The sequence below is a fragment of the Capsicum annuum genome, chromosome 3 (genome assembly GCF_002878395.1).
Source record: "Capsicum annuum cultivar UCD-10X-F1 chromosome 3, UCD10Xv1.1, whole genome shotgun sequence".
Taxonomy (NCBI): Eukaryota; Viridiplantae; Streptophyta; class Magnoliopsida; order Solanales; family Solanaceae; genus Capsicum; species Capsicum annuum.
Genome location: NC_061113.1, coordinates 19,924,818 through 19,941,163, shown reverse-complemented (window position 1 = coordinate 19,941,163; position 16,346 = coordinate 19,924,818). Strand labels below are relative to the sequence as shown.

At 36.9% G+C, this 16,346-nt stretch overlaps 2 protein-coding genes and 1 long non-coding RNA gene across 5 annotated transcripts in view; 2 read left to right on the top strand and 1 right to left on the bottom strand.

Moving 5' to 3' along the window:
* Positions 1–42: 42 nt before the first annotated feature.
* On the top strand, positions 43–4,759 carry LOC107864673 (ATP sulfurylase 1, chloroplastic). The gene is made up of 5 exons (XM_047409155.1): positions 43–895; positions 2,709–3,114; positions 3,422–3,682; positions 3,769–3,855; positions 4,358–4,759. The coding sequence occupies exons 1-5, from the start codon at positions 411–413 to the stop codon at positions 4,493–4,495; spliced, it is 1,377 nt and encodes a 458-aa protein (XP_047265111.1). The 5' UTR covers positions 43–410; the 3' UTR covers positions 4,496–4,759.
* A 1,947-nt stretch (positions 4,760–6,706) lies between these two features.
* Positions 6,707–9,790, bottom strand: LOC107865779 (putative calcium-transporting ATPase 13, plasma membrane-type). Its single transcript, XM_016711965.2, has one exon. The coding sequence runs from the start codon at positions 9,788–9,790 to the stop codon at positions 6,707–6,709; it is 3,084 nt and encodes a 1,027-aa protein (XP_016567451.2).
* A 1,947-nt stretch (positions 9,791–11,737) lies between these two features.
* The window catches only part of LOC107864672, a 25,601-nt gene continuing 20,992 nt past the window's right edge, over positions 11,738–16,346 (top strand). Inside the window, exons 1-5 of one of the 3 annotated variants that reach the window (XR_001672693.2) lie at positions 11,925–13,098; positions 13,838–13,959; positions 14,261–14,335; positions 14,451–14,734; positions 15,653–16,330. This is a non-coding gene — a long non-coding RNA (uncharacterized LOC107864672). Of the gene's footprint in view, positions 13,099–13,837; positions 13,960–14,260; positions 14,336–14,450; positions 15,053–15,652; positions 16,331–16,346 lie in introns of those variants that run through there. The other 2 variants (XR_007053456.1, XR_007053457.1) reach the window with 2 other exon arrangements.

Genomic DNA, 16,346 nt, shown 5'->3' with positions numbered 1-16,346 from the left:
AAGATGTAAATCCTTTATTAGGCAAATCAAATCAGGATAAATAGTAAAATAAATTTGTTGATAATAAGGACAATTTGATCACATTAATCCAACGCAACTATGTCCAAGTTCATCCCCCCAAATATATATCTCTAAATCAAGTCCCTACACATAACAACAAATCCTACCAAAATTTCCAAGTCATTTTCCACATCACCTTCCATTAAATTTATAAAACACACAACAATCCAAAAATTCCTCACTTATTTAATTCCCTAAAACCCCACCAACCTTCTCTTTCTCCCTCCCAATATTTTTTTCCCTTCCAAAAACTAACTCCATAAAATACCCAACTTTTTTTTTTTTTCCAAAACACCTCAAAGAGAAAAAAAGAAGAAAGAAGCCAAAGAGCATCTCAACACATCTCCAAAATGGCAACAATGGCTTCTCTTTTTCTCAAAACCCCGACCCCCTCTCCCTCTTTACCCAAATCCCCACTCGTCCATTTTCGGGCCGGGCCTGGACGGCTTACCACAGGCCCGGCCCGAATCCGATGCGGGCTGATCGAGCCCGACGGCGGTAAGCTGGTTGACCTGGTAGTCGAGGCGCCACAAAGAGATTTGAGGAAGAGACAAGCGACGTCTCTTCCACAGATCAAGCTGTCGAAAATTGACATACAGTGGGTTCACGTGCTCAGCGAAGGCTGGGCGAGCCCATTGAAAGGATTCATGAGAGAATCCGAGTTCCTCCAAACTCTTCATTTCAATTCGCTCCGACTAGTTGATGATGGATCAATCGTCAACATGTCGGTGCCGATTGTGCTGGCTATTGATGATTTGTGTAAGAATAATATTGGTGATTCCACCAGTGTTGCACTTGTTGATGATAAGGACAAACCTATTGCCATTCTCAACGAGTAAGGTCATTTTGGGAATCTTTTTTGTTTACGTATATCGATTGTGAGTTGGTTTTTCCATGTTAATTAGTCTGCAGATTAATAGGTACTCCTCTATTTTAATTTGTTTGTCTGATTTGTATAGACATGTGTGCCAAAGTATCATGTCACGCGATAGGTTGGAATTAATGAATTTCCAAAAAGAGAAATATAATTTTTTTTGAAACAGACTAAAAATGTCTATTTAATAAGTAAATAGAACTTTGACTTGACACAGAGTTTGAAAAGAAAAAAGAATCTTTTGAAAATTATGTGTGGTCTTGAAGTAATGGTCTTAAATATATGAGGTAGAAAGTTGGAGTTAAAGAGTTGCCGAAAATGAAAAGATGCATTCTTTTTGAACGTTTATTCTCAATCACAAGGATTAGCTGTATAACCTTGGCACTTAAGATGTAACGAAATGTGGAGTCTTTTTGGTTATATGCTTGGATAAGTGAATCTTAAAAAATCAAACTTGGAACTTATTATCCTAATTCATAAGGTGGAATCTTGTTGTATGAGTGTTATGATGCTTGTAGATGGCAGTTAACATATGTGGATCATTATTATCACTTAAGTATTTGAAACAAAGGTACCTGAGGTAAATAGGCTATTACTCTTGATGTCACTTGTGTTATGTGAGGATCCTGTTGAGTTGTTGGTACTGTGGAAGCATTTGCGGTTGTTAGAATATTTTGCTTTTTGCATACATACATATGATGGGTGCAAGACGATATCTGATGATTCTACATGTCCTTTATTTTTTATCGTATTGCTACCAAATCTCTGTTTTGTTTTATTTGGAAGGAATTTTTTCATATTTGCTCCCCATGCTTTACTAGAGAATCACACCTGACTTCCTACCATGCCTGGTTCATTTTATTTGTCCATCTTTTCACTATTTAGATGATAAGGACTGGTGTTGTTACCATACACGGTTCTTGGATAGGATATTAGGCATCATTATGGTCCCCCTGATTCATTGGGTAAAGTGATCCTTATTTGAACACACACCTCTACTCGTAAATGACACGCTCATATATGCATCAATAACCCCTAGCACATGTGCATGCCTACTTGCTTAGAAGAAAAAAATATGCTCGTACCATGCAGGACTACTTTCATAGGAGAAAAAGTACGCTTGTATTATTTTGGGTCAACCATTGTTGTGAAGAAACTTTTTGTAGTCATTAAAAAGACGACCAGGTTCATCTGTCAGATTACCTCAACGAAAATGGCATCACATTGTGTAGTTCCTAGATGATCTCAGTTAAACGTCAAGTTGTTAAATGAACATTGAGCGGCAATATATTAAAATGAACAATTACCTTTCTAATCATTTAAGTAAACTTGGGAAATTGTTCATAAAGGGAACTTAGGGTGATTGGTTTGTGATGGTTTTGGTTGGTCTCCAACTGCTATTCTAAAAATTACCATGTCGATCATTCTTTGGTAGTAAAGCAAGGCGTCACTCGATTACTCTTCATCTTTTTAAAATTTCTCTATTTGCAAGGATTTACTCGTCGTAGACCCAGGTTCTTCTTTATTGATGTACTGTCATCAATATGTAAGTGTTCCAGAGATTTCCCTTCTCTGTGGCGTCCTCAGTGATAACATTTTTCATTTTTACATTTTTGAATTGTATCTTAGTCATTGATTTCATGGAGATCCTCCCGCGTTTAGCAAATTGATTTACCTTACCCTTCTCTGAATCAACTATTATTGTGCTTGTTATCTGCTTGCAAATCCAAGATGCGTACTTATAATGTCCTCTTTCTTCATTTCTTAATTTCAGTATTGAGATCTACAAGCATAATAAAGAAGAACGGATAGCCAGAACTTGGGGAACCACAGCCCCAGGCCTACCTTATGCAGAGGAAGCAATAACTCATGCTGGAAACTGGCTAATTGGTGGTGATTTGGAAGTTATAGAACCAATCAAGTATCATGATGGTCTTGACAGGTTCCGTCTTTCCCCTGCTGAACTTCGAGATGAATTTACGAGGCGCAATGCAGATGCAGTGTTTGCTTTTCAACTCAGAAATCCAGTGCATAATGGCCACGCGTTATTGATGACTGACACACGTCGTCGACTTCTTGAAATGGGATACAAGAATCCTGTTCTTTTGCTTCATCCACTCGGAGGCCACACTAAGGCAGATGATGTTCCACTTCAGTGGCGAATGAAGCAACATGAGATGGTTTGTGCTCTTGAACATTCAGATGTTTCAAGTTTTTCACTGTTTCTATTTTAAAAAAAATATTCTAATTTTTCTCTTCAAACTCCTGTTGCTATAAAAGAAGACTCTTTTAACACCCAACCCGCCCATTTTGTTCCAAGTCCTAGCTGCACAAAAACATTTGTTCTTGTTTAAGTTACTTCTAATTTGAAGCTGACCCTTACTAATTTGGGATTGAGGTGTAGTAGTTGTTGTTGTATCGTTATTATGTTTCATGGTGTAGTATAGTGCCGCTTCTTAAAAGTTTTGTACAATGAACTTTCCTCAGGTACTTGAAGATGGGGTTCTTGACCCAGAGACTACTGTGGTTTCTATATTCCCATCTCCAATGCACTATGCCGGTCCAACAGAGGTCCAATGGCATGCAAAGGCACGCATCAATGCAGGTGCTAACTTTTATATTGTGGGCCGTGATCCAGCTGGTATGGGCCATCCGTTGGAGAAGAGAGATCTGTATGATGCAGATCATGGAAAGAAGGTACTCAGTATGGCTCCTGGGCTGGAGCGGCTGAATATCTTGCCTTTCAAGGTATGGCGGCAATGACTCATTTGTGAAGTGCATTATATATTATCTCGTTTTTCTTACCACAATGTGAACATTGGATTCTCGTGCAGGTGGCTGCATATGATAAAACTCAGAACAAAATGGCGTTCTTTGATCCCTCTAGACCTCAAGATTTTCTCTTCATATCAGGCACTAAGGTATCTTCTCTTCATTGACCGTCTCTGTTCTTCCTTAACCCCCCACCACTGCACATATGCATCATACTGCCGTAGAAAATAGAAAGTCCTCCATTTCCACGCTACAGATAGAAGTGTAGAAGACAGTACATTTGCAGTGGCGGAACCAAGATTTTCATTAAGGGGGTTTAGAAGTGCACACACAAACTAGCCGAAGGGGGTTCTACATCTACTATATATACATAAAAAATAATTTTTATTATGTATAAATAGTATAATTTTTGTCGAAGGGGGTTCGAACCCCGAGTATGTGCTAGCTTCCCCCGTACATTTGACAGCGACTCCCAAGTAGTTAAAGTTTGAGTTGAATGATGTAGGAAATAAGCTACATAACTTAAAATCACTACAAATAAGCTACATAACTTAAAATCACTACTATATATGTTTTTAATCCCCCAAATGAAAATTACTAAGCTATACGCGGTATTCAATTTAAGGCACAACTAATTTTTGGCTTTTCCAGATGCGAACACTTGCAAAGAACAAAGAGAGTCCTCCAGATGGTTTTATGTGCCCTGGTGGTTGGAAGGTCTTGGTGGACTACTATGATAGTTTGACTCCAGCTGAAAATGGCAGAGTTCCCGAACCTGTCGTGGTATGAAGTTACCATCATTATCAAGGGTGTATCACAGTGTGTTTGGGAGAAACCTTATAAATTTATGTAGCTCCGGTTTGGTACACATTCCTATTGAAGGACAAAATAATAATAGGGAGACGCTGGTATTGTTGTGTGAGAAAAAGTGTCTCCATCTTGTAAATTATTCGTGCCAAACATGGCACACCTTAACTTTGTCGACTCATCTGTGTGGAGTTTGTATCATAGGTTTGTTGTCATGAAATATGAATTTCAGGTTTTCTGGTGTTATATCTTTGCATTGGTTCAAAAAAACTGAACTGTGTACCAGATTTCAATTTCTTTCACTACAACAGCAACAACATCATGCCCAATGTATTCCCACAAAGCGGGGTCTAGGGAGGGTAAAGTGTACGCTGTCAATAATACTCCTCAGATGAAGTAGAGAGGTTGTTTCCGATAGACCCCGGCTCAGGACATTGCAATTTCTTTCACTAAGAAGACATTTCAATTTCTTTCACTCAGAAGAAAAAATGCAAATTCATCTATAGTAATATCCATCATGAAATTATCCTCTTTAACATTGCAAGATTCCTCCTCCACCTATAATATTATTTTGCAAAGATTCTTTTTTCACCTATGATTTTATTTTTAAAAAGATGAATATATTTGATGGAGAACTTCACTAATTTGAATAAGGCCTTTAGCTACTATGCCTGATATCTGATATACCATTATAGCTCTTTGTTACAAAGGAGCCCCCCCTGTAGTTAGGATGAACTGATCCTGCGCAGTAAAAGAGCATGACTGTTTTTTAAAATGAATTTACGTGTGTAAGTAAGTGAATTTTATCAGATGTCAATGCGAATATCAGATCGAACGGAAGAGGAGAATTGACTATTTGTGGATGAAAGAGAGCAAGGTCATTTTAAAGCAGAAAAAGAGCATAATTATTTTTAGAAAATGATTTCACGTGTAAGTGAGTGATTTTAATCGAGCTTTAATGTGGATATCAGACACCAGGTGGAAAATCAAAATTTAACTTTAGTTTTAACTTATAGTTGTGTGTGGTTGCTCTGAACACTTTCCTCTTCTCCTTGTCTTTCAGTGAGTATTACTTACATTCACAAAGCTTTACTATGCATAGTTCCAACTTGTGGTATTTCATTGGGCATGTTGTAATAGTGTAGAAACAGTTTCTGATATTTCAAATGACTTTCTTTAATGGTCAGTTTTCAAACTAATTGCAAACTTATATCTTAGCTGCTCCAGCAAGTAGTATCAAGCTGTTAAGTGGTTTGAAACAGGTCAATGTCAATTAAGAGTTTTTTTTTTTTCTTTAAATGTGTGTGTAGAACTCGTCTATACACATATCCACAAAAAAGAATTTGAATTTTTAGCAAATTGTTTTACACAAAGGGTGTGTTTGTTATGAAGGAGAATGTTGTATCTTAGAACTTTCTTATTTTCTCGTGTTTGACAACTAAGCAAAAAAAAAATGTTATCCCAAGATCATTTATATGTAACGTAGTAAAATACTATGCATGTGGGAGGGGGTAAGAAGTGAGGGTTCAGGGGTGGCAGGGGTCGGGTGGGGTTTGGGAGTGTTGGGTGGGTGGAAGGAGGCAATGAACTTGAAATATCACTTATGGAACATGTTTTTCCTACTTCCATTTGACAAATCATTTTCCTAATATTTAAAGAACTTGTTTTCCTTTGACCAACCAAACATGAGGAAATAGAAAAATTTTTACCACACACATCCATATACATGATCTGAATCAAAATTACTGTGAATTACTTGTGCTCTAGGTCCGCCCCGTGTGTAAACATAATTTTACTGGTGTGATTGTGCACACACACATCTCCTTTTGATGTATTATACAGGAAGTTAGCTGAGCTTTACTACTTTGGCTGTGCCTTTTTGTCCTTTGAATGATATAAGGATCATTATGCAGTTTGGATAAAAGGCTCAGTGGCTATAGCAGTTGAAATTTTTCGTCTAATGGGAGATGCAGCGAGTAGTAATCAGATTGGATGGAGGAAAAAATTATTTGGATTTTGTATGATGGGTATTTTGTAGAAAGGAGTAACTTTTCGCATGAGATGAAATGTAGAGATAGAACAGCACGAGTACAAAAAAGAAACATCCAATAATAAACATTATACAAATACAAGCAGATGCAAGTGTTATAGAATGTACAAGCAGATACGCTAGGAATCGGTAAGGCAAACTTGCTACAAACTAACACTTGATCCAAATCTTGAATAACTAAAGTTCTGGCTGTTCCTACAACTAAACAAAGGCTTCTTTGGAACAGGTATGCATTTTATGATCCAACTAACTAGCCATGACAAAGTAGCTATTCCGATACACACTTTCCACTGCTGCCAATTCAACCTCTCTGTAGATGCAAACTTCTTCAGCACTTCTACCATTGCAACCTGGATAACAACTACCATTACCACTATCCCCCAAAACAACCTCTTTGATTTTAGCTCTCTGAGGAGACCCCCTTCATACTTTCGCAGGTTGAATATGTTGAATAGTTGGCACAGCACAAAGATGTTGAAGATCATGGTGTCCTTTTCTTTGGCACTTAATTGGTATCCTGATTCACCTGTGAATTGGATGGTCAGCAACACTGAGATCATGTACAGCGCTTGGCCCGCTATGTTTTTCCACATGATATTGGTTATAAATGGCTCATTCTGGTCGATTGGTGGTTGTTGCATGAGCTTTGTTCCAGGCTTGTTGATGGTGAGAGCCACAGCTGATAATGTGCCTACCATCAGCTTTACCCAAAGTACCTGAATCGTTGCACAGGGAACGTTGCCTGCTGAAATTACTGTGACGATGTTGATGTACTCGGGCTCGCTAGCTTTAATTGCTGTCACACAATCTATCACCAAAGAAGCAATAGTTGCTGTTAGTTGGTATTGGGTGAATATCTGAACATTGTTGTATGTGGTTCTTCCCCAACTCAAAACTCTAGCTATGGAAGCAAAGTTATCATCCATGATGACAATATCCGAGCTGTCCCTTTCTGTGTCGGTTCCTTGATTACCCAGTGAAAGCCCCACATTGGCTTCTCTAAGTGCTTCTGCATCTCCCACTTTATCTCCAGTAACTGCAACAACATGACCTTTCTTTTGCAAGCATCGTACCATCAGAAGCTTATCCAGTGTTGAGGCTCTTGCGATCACACGAATAGTTTCAACTTTCTCTAATCTTTCATCTTCAGCATATTCTTGGAATGTTGTTCCTTCAATGACTTCTCCAGTGGATATGTCATGATTAGGATCAATTAAACCACATTCAATAGCTGATGCACGAGCTACATGGATATCATCCTTCGTAATGACTTTGATGCTCACCCCAGCATCTTGGCAGTCCATCACAGCTTTCCTTGCTTGTTCTCTACACGGAGCTTTCAGACCGACAAATGCTAATAAGATCGAATCATCTTCTTTGAGCTTGGGATGGAAATGCCCTTCTTGATCAATCTGATGTTCAGCTGTCACGCTTCTATATGCAAAACCAACACAGTGCAAACCATCCATTTTCATCCTTGTAATTGCTCCCAGCAAAGCTGGTCTAACATCATCATTTATATCTTTGACATCCCCTGTCTCCTCGTAGTAACGTGAACACATGGCCAGTACTGCCTCTGGAGTTCCTTTGTGGTGCATATGGATTGTGCTGTCAGCATTCCTCCTTATCAAAACACGCCCTTGGAATTGAGAATTGAAGCTTTCAGCGTGGACAACAGTACGGCTGTTTCTCAGTTGTTGTACATCCATATTCTTGCCTTTGATGCCCCAGGCCGAAATTGCATCTTGAATTTGATCCTCAATGTGTTCAAATGAAGATCCTGGTGGGATCTTGTTCGTGTTCAGAGCTATCCCTTCATGAAGCAGATCAAGAATTTCTGGTGCGAATGAGGAGAAATTACCTTTTCCAATATACTCTTGGCCTAGCCAAAACTGGCTGACCTTCAGAGAGCTTTCAGTCAGTACGCCTTCCTTGTTCGTACAAATCACTGTAGCGGAAGCCATTGCTTCACAAGCTGAAAGACTTCTGACAAGTGCCTGATCGGCTATCATCTTCTTGGTTGAGTAAGCTATAGTTAGTGCCCAAGCTAGCGTTAAACCTTCTGGAATGGCCCCAGATGCAATTGCAACTGGAGTTGCTAGAATCCCAAGAAAGGCTTTCCATACATCTTGTATACTTGTCTTACCTCCAATGAACAGCTTTCTTCCATTGTCCCTCATTTTCCCTGTGAAGTAACGGACCAACAGCACTAAGAGAACCACGAAACTGACTGCCAAACCAAACTTTGCTATATGCGAAGTCAGTTTGTGCAGTTTCTTCTGTAAAAGTGATTTATGATCATGATTGAAGCAAGTTGGACTTATGATTTCTGCCAATGCTGTATCCATGCCGACTGCTGTGACAAGCATTCGACCGCTACCTCTCAAGACCTTACTACCAGATAGCAAGAACATGTTGCTGCTACCGTTAACTTCCACAAGGTCATTTTTCCTTGTTATGGTTGATTCATCAATTTGTAAGGATTTGTCACCTATGTATATCCCATCAGCAGGGACTTGATCTCCGGCCTTCAAGCGAATGACATCTCCAACAACCGCTTCTGATGATGAGATACGCATATCCTTCCCATTTCTAATCACAAGAATGGAAACACTTTCAATTGGCCTGCAAAGTTCATAAAGTTGCTGTTTATGCCAATAGTTACAATAAGCAGAGACACTGATGGCAAGAAACAAAGCAACTAGTATGAAGCCCCCATCTAAACATCCTTTTAGCCCATGCTTTCTGATGCCAAAACCAAGGGACAAGACAGCATATAGCAGTACAATGATGATGTTGGGATCTTTGAGGCTCTTCAACAGGATTTGCAAAAGATTTATTGATGGCTTCTTGAATGTGTTGGTCCCAAAATGTTTCCTCCTGGAAGCAATGTCCTTAACATCACCTAGAATACCCTTCTCAGCATCAGCTTTCAGGGTAGCCAACAAGCCTTCCACCCCACCAAGCTGTTCAACATCTCTCACTCGAACGAGTTTTGCCAAGATTGGCTTACTGATGCTCGAAAAACATTCTGGTTCGATATCAACTGCTGTATAAGATCTAGAGCGCGAAAAGTTGCTCAGCAGCTCATTCTTGTTATCAGCAACAATCTTCCTGGCTGTAGACAGCAATGCCCTTGCTGTGTACAGAATTTTAAACGCCCAGCGCCATCTTTTCCTGGCCGGAGAGTTTATAGGTGTTGACCGCACTTGAAAGATGTCACACATGCTTTTTGGTATAATATCAAAGTTTGAGAATATGCTGAGCTTAAGATAAATTTAGTGTCTATTTTTGGAAAGAAGAAAGTATGAATTCTGTTGATGCATCCAAAAGCTGATGGTTACAAGTTAGTTTATAGACAAAAGTAAACCGTGTCAACAACGTGTATTCCGAACAACAGGCTGCTAGGAGTGAGAAGATGATGATTTTATTCTTGGAAGTTGCAGTAGTGTGTGTGTTATTAAAGGTCTTCGTTTTGCCTTCGTTACTTTTTGTTCTTGACTTGAGAGTGGTCTTTGTTTAAGCTTATCTAAGAGTATATTGGATTCCAGCTTGGCCATATGTATTAGTATCACAATATCACTTATCAAAAAGACAGTCCGATGCACAAAAGCTTCTAAATGTGCAAAGTCGAGGGAAGGGTCGGATCACATTGGTCTGTACGCATTCTTACCTTGAACCCGTGAGTCGTGACCTCCTTCATTTGTATCACTTATTAGATGAAGAAAAAAGAGTTTAATGGTAAAAAACATACCTAAATTATTACTTTTCCTACCTTAACCATTGGTGATATTTCAGGGAGAAAAAGATGAACAATTAATATTTAGGTGCATGTGTTTTGATAAATAGTTGGTGATAGTTTAAATAGAAAACTCAAACACTTAATAGTTCAGGTACGAAATTTGAAAAACGAAACACATTACGTGTGTTTTTGACCCTGAAAGAAAGATTGATTGAATTATCATGAAATGAAGATAGTATTGGAAACCACACACACAAAGCAAAAGGAGCAAGCTAAGGGTAAAAAGTGAGTACAATAATTGTTGAGTTGGTTTGTAATATTTGGGGATTTAAATTAAACAAACATATATGTTTATGGAAAGTCATTTTTCAAGTTTTATACAATAAAAGGATGGGAGGGAAGTTTTGGTGTAACTAGTGAAACTGTTATCATGTGATCGAGAAGTCATAAGTTATTTTTCAACTTTTATAAAGTAGCAAAGTGATTTTGTAGTATATTATTGAGTTAAATTAGTTCATGATAGTTTGGGGCTTTGAAATGAACATTTTGTTCATAAAAAAGAATGACTTTTCCAATAATTAGTCAGCGTTTGTCCATAAATTTTCAAATATTTTTGAAAAATAAGATTTGGACGAAGTTTGAGTTGAAGTTTTACATGTGTTTGATCCTAGATAATCTCACTATTGTTTATCCTGATTTAGGTAATAACCTCAATCAAGCATACCTTGAATTTAATTCCAAAATTAAAATCGAAATAACCTACTTAATCCCTCTAACAAAAGGCTCCTTATTGGATTCCAGCTTGGCTTATAATTGTAATATCACTTACCAAAAAATGAAAAATTGATTGAATTATCATGAAATGAAGAAGTACGTGGAAACACTTACCCAAAAAGCAAAAGGAGACAGAGAAAAAGTGAGCAAAGTGATTGTGTGAAGGTGTGAAAAGGTCATTATTTGCCATTTATAGTTTTCATTGTTTAGCAAACGTTAACCAAGTTTCCTCTAATTTGATATATTCTATCAGTTTATGTTACTTGGTCCCTTTATTAAAAATGATTATCTTAATTTATTTGGTCAAATTATGAAATTAAGAGAATTTTATGTATATTTTCTTATTTATACTTTTAATATTTAATTACTTTCTCCGTTCATTTTTAGTTGTTCACTATTGATTTGGAATATCTTTTAAAAAATAAAAAAATTTAAGGATAATTTTACTATATCACCCTTTGAATATAATAAATTCAATACTTTGGGTAATGACAATATTTAATACACAAATAGGTAAATTACCATTGATTTTTCAAACTAAACCAATATTATTGGACATCTATTTTTAATAACATAGACAAATAAAAATAGACGGAGGAAGTAAATAAGTGTAAGCAGGTGATGAAATATCCAAGAATCACTGAATTTCACCTAAGTCTCAGCCTCTAAACATTATTTTTTTTATAACTAAAAGATTTTATTTATCAAGTGTCATAACCATAAGGTTACAATGCGGAACATCCCCAACATTGTATCAAAGTTACACATGGAAACAATGTAGCAACTGGCAAGCTAAGCTAGGGGTAGAAATTCAACTTGTCTAGCCTTCTTCTTAAATACATCACAGTAGCCCCTCTGCCATGTGTAGCCTGAATGATCAATCTAATTATAACCTTAACATTCCTTTGTTGTTGTCTAAAGAGTCTGAAATTCCTTTCTTGTTAGAGGTAGTACATACAACAAGCTAGAGAGTCTATATAAGCTGGCTTGAGCTAATTTTTCCTTTGTATGTGCACTAGCCCACACTACCTCATCCTTCCAACTTAAAACCCCTCTTTGTATCCTCAACCACCTGAGCACTCTACAACATACAACAACAGAAAAAAGACAGAAAGAACAGGTGATCGATACGCTCATCACTACTCTGGCATAATATGCATGAAACATCGAATAGAGCACCACTTGGCTATTCTATCCCTTGTTTGCAATCTCCTCCAGAATAAGATGAACTTACATCTAGGGGCACCATAATTGTTACAGATAATTTTCCTCCACTCCATCTTGGTAAAGTTGCATAAAAGACTTCTAGATTTAGCCTTGCATTTAGGATCTTTTTAACCATCCAGGAAGCTTGATTCCCTTGAGCATTCCATAGGTCATTTCCTTTGTTGTAATAAGTATGGATCTACTAAATTCATAACCTGACCTTTTTCAAGTACTACAGAGATTTCAGAAATGTTTACAAATAGCCTATTCCAATCAGTGCGATTAAGAAAGCCAAGGCCACCTGCAATTTTAGGACTACACAACCTCTCCCATGCTATCAATGCATTCTTGCTGGTGTCATTCCCTCCAGATTATAGAAAGGATTTACAAATATATTTAGCCAATTACACAAACTTAGATGGAAAATAAGATATGTAATTTCACTCTAGCGCCTAATTATTTTCAGTAGCATATTTTCACTCTCCCTCTCTCGTACAACGCACTACTCCTATTCACTCTCTCTCTCTCGTACACAACAAACACATATAGCTACTCTTCATCAGATCACTCTCTCTCGCGAACACAGCAAACACACTACTCTCATCTTCCAATTTTTTCATTCACTAATACACACCATCTTGATTCTCGATCTCGATCGATTACAACGACGCACACACACTATCTTGATCGCAAACAATACCCTTCCACTGTATCTTCAAATTCCCCGAATTGCCCTCATCGACCGTCGTTCCTCGCCGTCAATTCACGCCGGAGATGCGGTAGAATCTTCTCCAGGATACGCACAACTTACAGGTATATTGTTTTCGGTAACCCTATTCAATTTAAAACTTTGCCCTAACTCAGGGATCGATCGACTGAGCTGAGAATTTAGGTTAAACTTTACCCTATTCGTGGTGTTTTGATTCTGATACGTACAGAGTAGCTCAGAATTTAGGTTTAAGTTTTTTCTTTATGTAATAGAATCTCTTGGTTCGTTATTTGTGTTTTCCTTGTTACTTGCGTAATTTAATTGTACTCTGCAGGTACGTTTTTGTTTGAATTGGTTTTGAATTTGTTCTTTCAATCGTAGATAGAAAAACATATGCTTAAAATTGCAGTTTTTTAGTTTTTCTAGATAAAAAGTGTAAGGTTTATTCTTTTTGTGTGTGTCTTGAGCTTCAGAAATTTGCTTATTTGAAGCACTAATCTCTTGTGTTGATGATATTTGTTTGAGTGTTGCTTAAGTGGAGCAACATGGTCAGTGAGGATTTATACAGTTCGTCCAATTTGCTAACTATTGAGATATAGTTGTCGTCATCATATTGGACTAACCTAACATCTTTGTTTTGATTTTCCTTGTGTGGTGGATTCTAGTTGAAGATGAATAATCACTATAAATTGTAACACGTTTCCAGACATAACAAAGTAAATAAAAGTATGATTTTTTCTACTAAGATGTTAGACGAGATAGTCACACACTTTAACAACATGATTAGAGTTGCTTTTGGTTCATCGTTTCTGGGGACGTTAACTTATATTTTCTCGCTTACAGGTTCGTGTAAAGGAAAGTCTGTGTAGCGGAAAGTCTATGAGCCACTGAAAGAGGTTTCATTTACTCCAGTGCTTCACCATTACGACAACCCTAAATTTCGCCTTTAGTTAAACATTCCAGAGGTAATTACTATCTCTTATTGGATATGTTGTTGTTGTTATACATCTCGAATTTCATTTGCTATCATTTTTCTGTCTTTGCTTTTGTTTCAATATCTAACAGTAATGTGCAAATGACACTTTGATTGTTATTTGTCACCAATAACAATGTTTTTGAATTATGCTTTTCGAAAAATAGGAGAAGAACATGAAATACGATGTCCATGTAACAAATGTTTCAATACTACTTTAAGATATTTTATATACCGATTGAAATTAGGTTGCTATTGAATTTAACTGCTTCCAATATGATTTGTTTGTCAAGGTTCTATGGGGATTGATCGCGGACAAGGGCATAAATACTCCACCATGTCCGTTAATGAAGGAATGAAAAGCATTGGTAAGAAATACACTCATGAATGTGAATAAGTATTTGTTCAGGTATCTTGTGTTTATTCCAAATCAACTATGTACTTGACGAACTTTAATTGTATATATATGTTTTTTGCTTTCAGGTGCTATAGGAAAGGGACTAGAGCAAAGACTTCGATCTTTGAGCTCCTTTTAGGGATTGCTGGAAAAAAGGTGGAATCTTTAAACAAGAGCACCCTCTGTGCTAACCAACATGTGCGAACTCCATCTAAAATCACAAGTTCAAGTTCTACCAAATCTTCTAATCAAGAAATTCGAAATATTAATGAAGATTCCTTGACTCTTGAGCAAGGGGATATGCAAGCCAATATTTCATTGCCTCCATCTATTGATCAAGTCAAGCAACACTCTCAAAATATTGAAAAAGGTATATTTTGAAGTCTAATAAAGCCGTGTGGGGCTCTTTCAATTCACTATCATTGTTGTTGTTGTGTTCATTTTCTTGCTCAAAATTAACTCTGAAGTCTAGTGAAGCCGTGAGTGGCTTATTTCGATTCACTAGCATTGTTGTTGTTGTATTCATCTCTTTTCTTGCTCAAAACTAAATCAAAAGTCTAGTGAAGCCGTGAGTGGCCTATTTCGATTCACTAGCACGTTGTTCTTTATGTTGTTGGTCTTGTGTTGGCCTATTTCATTGCCTCCATCATTAACAGTCGCACTTTCTGTTTCTTGCTTATTTGCTCAACTTAGAAGGATTATGATAAAACTTCACAAAAGAATGATACATAGTTATAATTAGATATATTTTAACTTTATGTCAGGTAGTGAAAATTAAGTCAGGTCCTAAACAGGACTCTCAAAATGTTAACCTGTATCCGACATTTGTTTTCATGACCAGAATCTGATTTGTTCAATTTAATATTGCATCATCATATTAACATTTTATCTGAATCTGAATTGCTGCAGTAAACATTCAATTATCACCACCTTCAGTTTTATAGAAACTTCTATTATCACTTAGTGAATCATGCTCATAGCTAATACTCTTTTGGCCGAGTAGTTCACCACTTCCAAATGTGATAACTGAGAACTGTGATTCTTCTCTTAACCAATTATTGCCATCATGCTATGGCTTTAGCATCTGCTGAGCCCAAAAATAGAAAGTCACCCCCAACAGAGTTTACCAGATTTTTTAAGCACGAGTTTACCAGATAGCTGGCAGTTGCCTAGATAATGGATCTGCAGCTGGTAGATCTATGGGCATAGTAAAATTTTAAGAAATTACTTTTTAGAAGATCTCTTACTAGGGCACTTTGCTAATTTGAGCAAATCTATATAAATATAGGATACAATAATTTCATGGGTGCCAAAAAACTGCAGAAGAACTGATTCTTCCCCTGAAACTTTGTTTAGACCTTGACACCCGTCAGAACTGATTCTAATCTCACATTTGTCCTAGGAAGTCAACAAGCAAGCATAATTAAGCAATCTAAAGGACACAAGTAAGACATAAAAACGGAGAAATTATATTTCTTCATCTCCTCGAGCTTTCTCTGCACTTATGTTTATAAATTGAATTTGATATATTTACTTACGTGATTTATGTCGATCATATATGGTGAAGCAATGTAGTAAATTTTTGTTTTACTGTTGCATGAGTTACTTGATTAAGGTGAAACAGTTCGAATTGAAAGTCGAGGATTTTGATTATTTTTTGGCCTGTGCTGCAAGCTGGAAATTTGAAATGAAAGTCGGTGTCTTTATTATATATATCATGTTTTTGTATTGAAACTAATTAATATAATGGGATGTTAAATAAGTTTTCTGGTCTCTAATTATATATATTATGTTTTTGTATTGAGATTCTCGATAGAAATTTGGTATTTATTTAATGAAATTTATTATTTTGTGATATTAGACTCATTTGTGGTTAAGAATTTATTACAATGAGGTAGTTAGTCTTTTTGAGACAATAAATACCGTCGCTAAATAATATTTATGACAAGGTAGTTACACTATTTTAGATGATATTGGTCGTC

What these genes read in the sequence shown, in the direction of transcription:
- LOC107865779 (XM_016711965.2), bottom strand. Translation starts at nt 9,790, where the DNA reads ATGTGTGACATCTTTCAAGTGCGGTCAACACCTATAAACTCTCCGGCC.
- LOC107864673 (XM_047409155.1), top strand. Translation starts at nt 411, where the DNA reads ATGGCAACAATGGCTTCTCTTTTTCTCAAAACCCCGACCCCCTCTCCC. An exon ending in CCTATTGCCATTCTCAACGA is followed by an intron (nt 896 to 2,708) that starts GTAAGGTCATTT and finishes TCTTAATTTCAG; the next exon opens with TATTGAGATCTACAAGCATA. An exon ending in TCTTCATATCAGGCACTAAG is followed by an intron (nt 3,856 to 4,357) that starts GTATCTTCTCTT and finishes TGGCTTTTCCAG; the next exon opens with ATGCGAACACTTGCAAAGAA.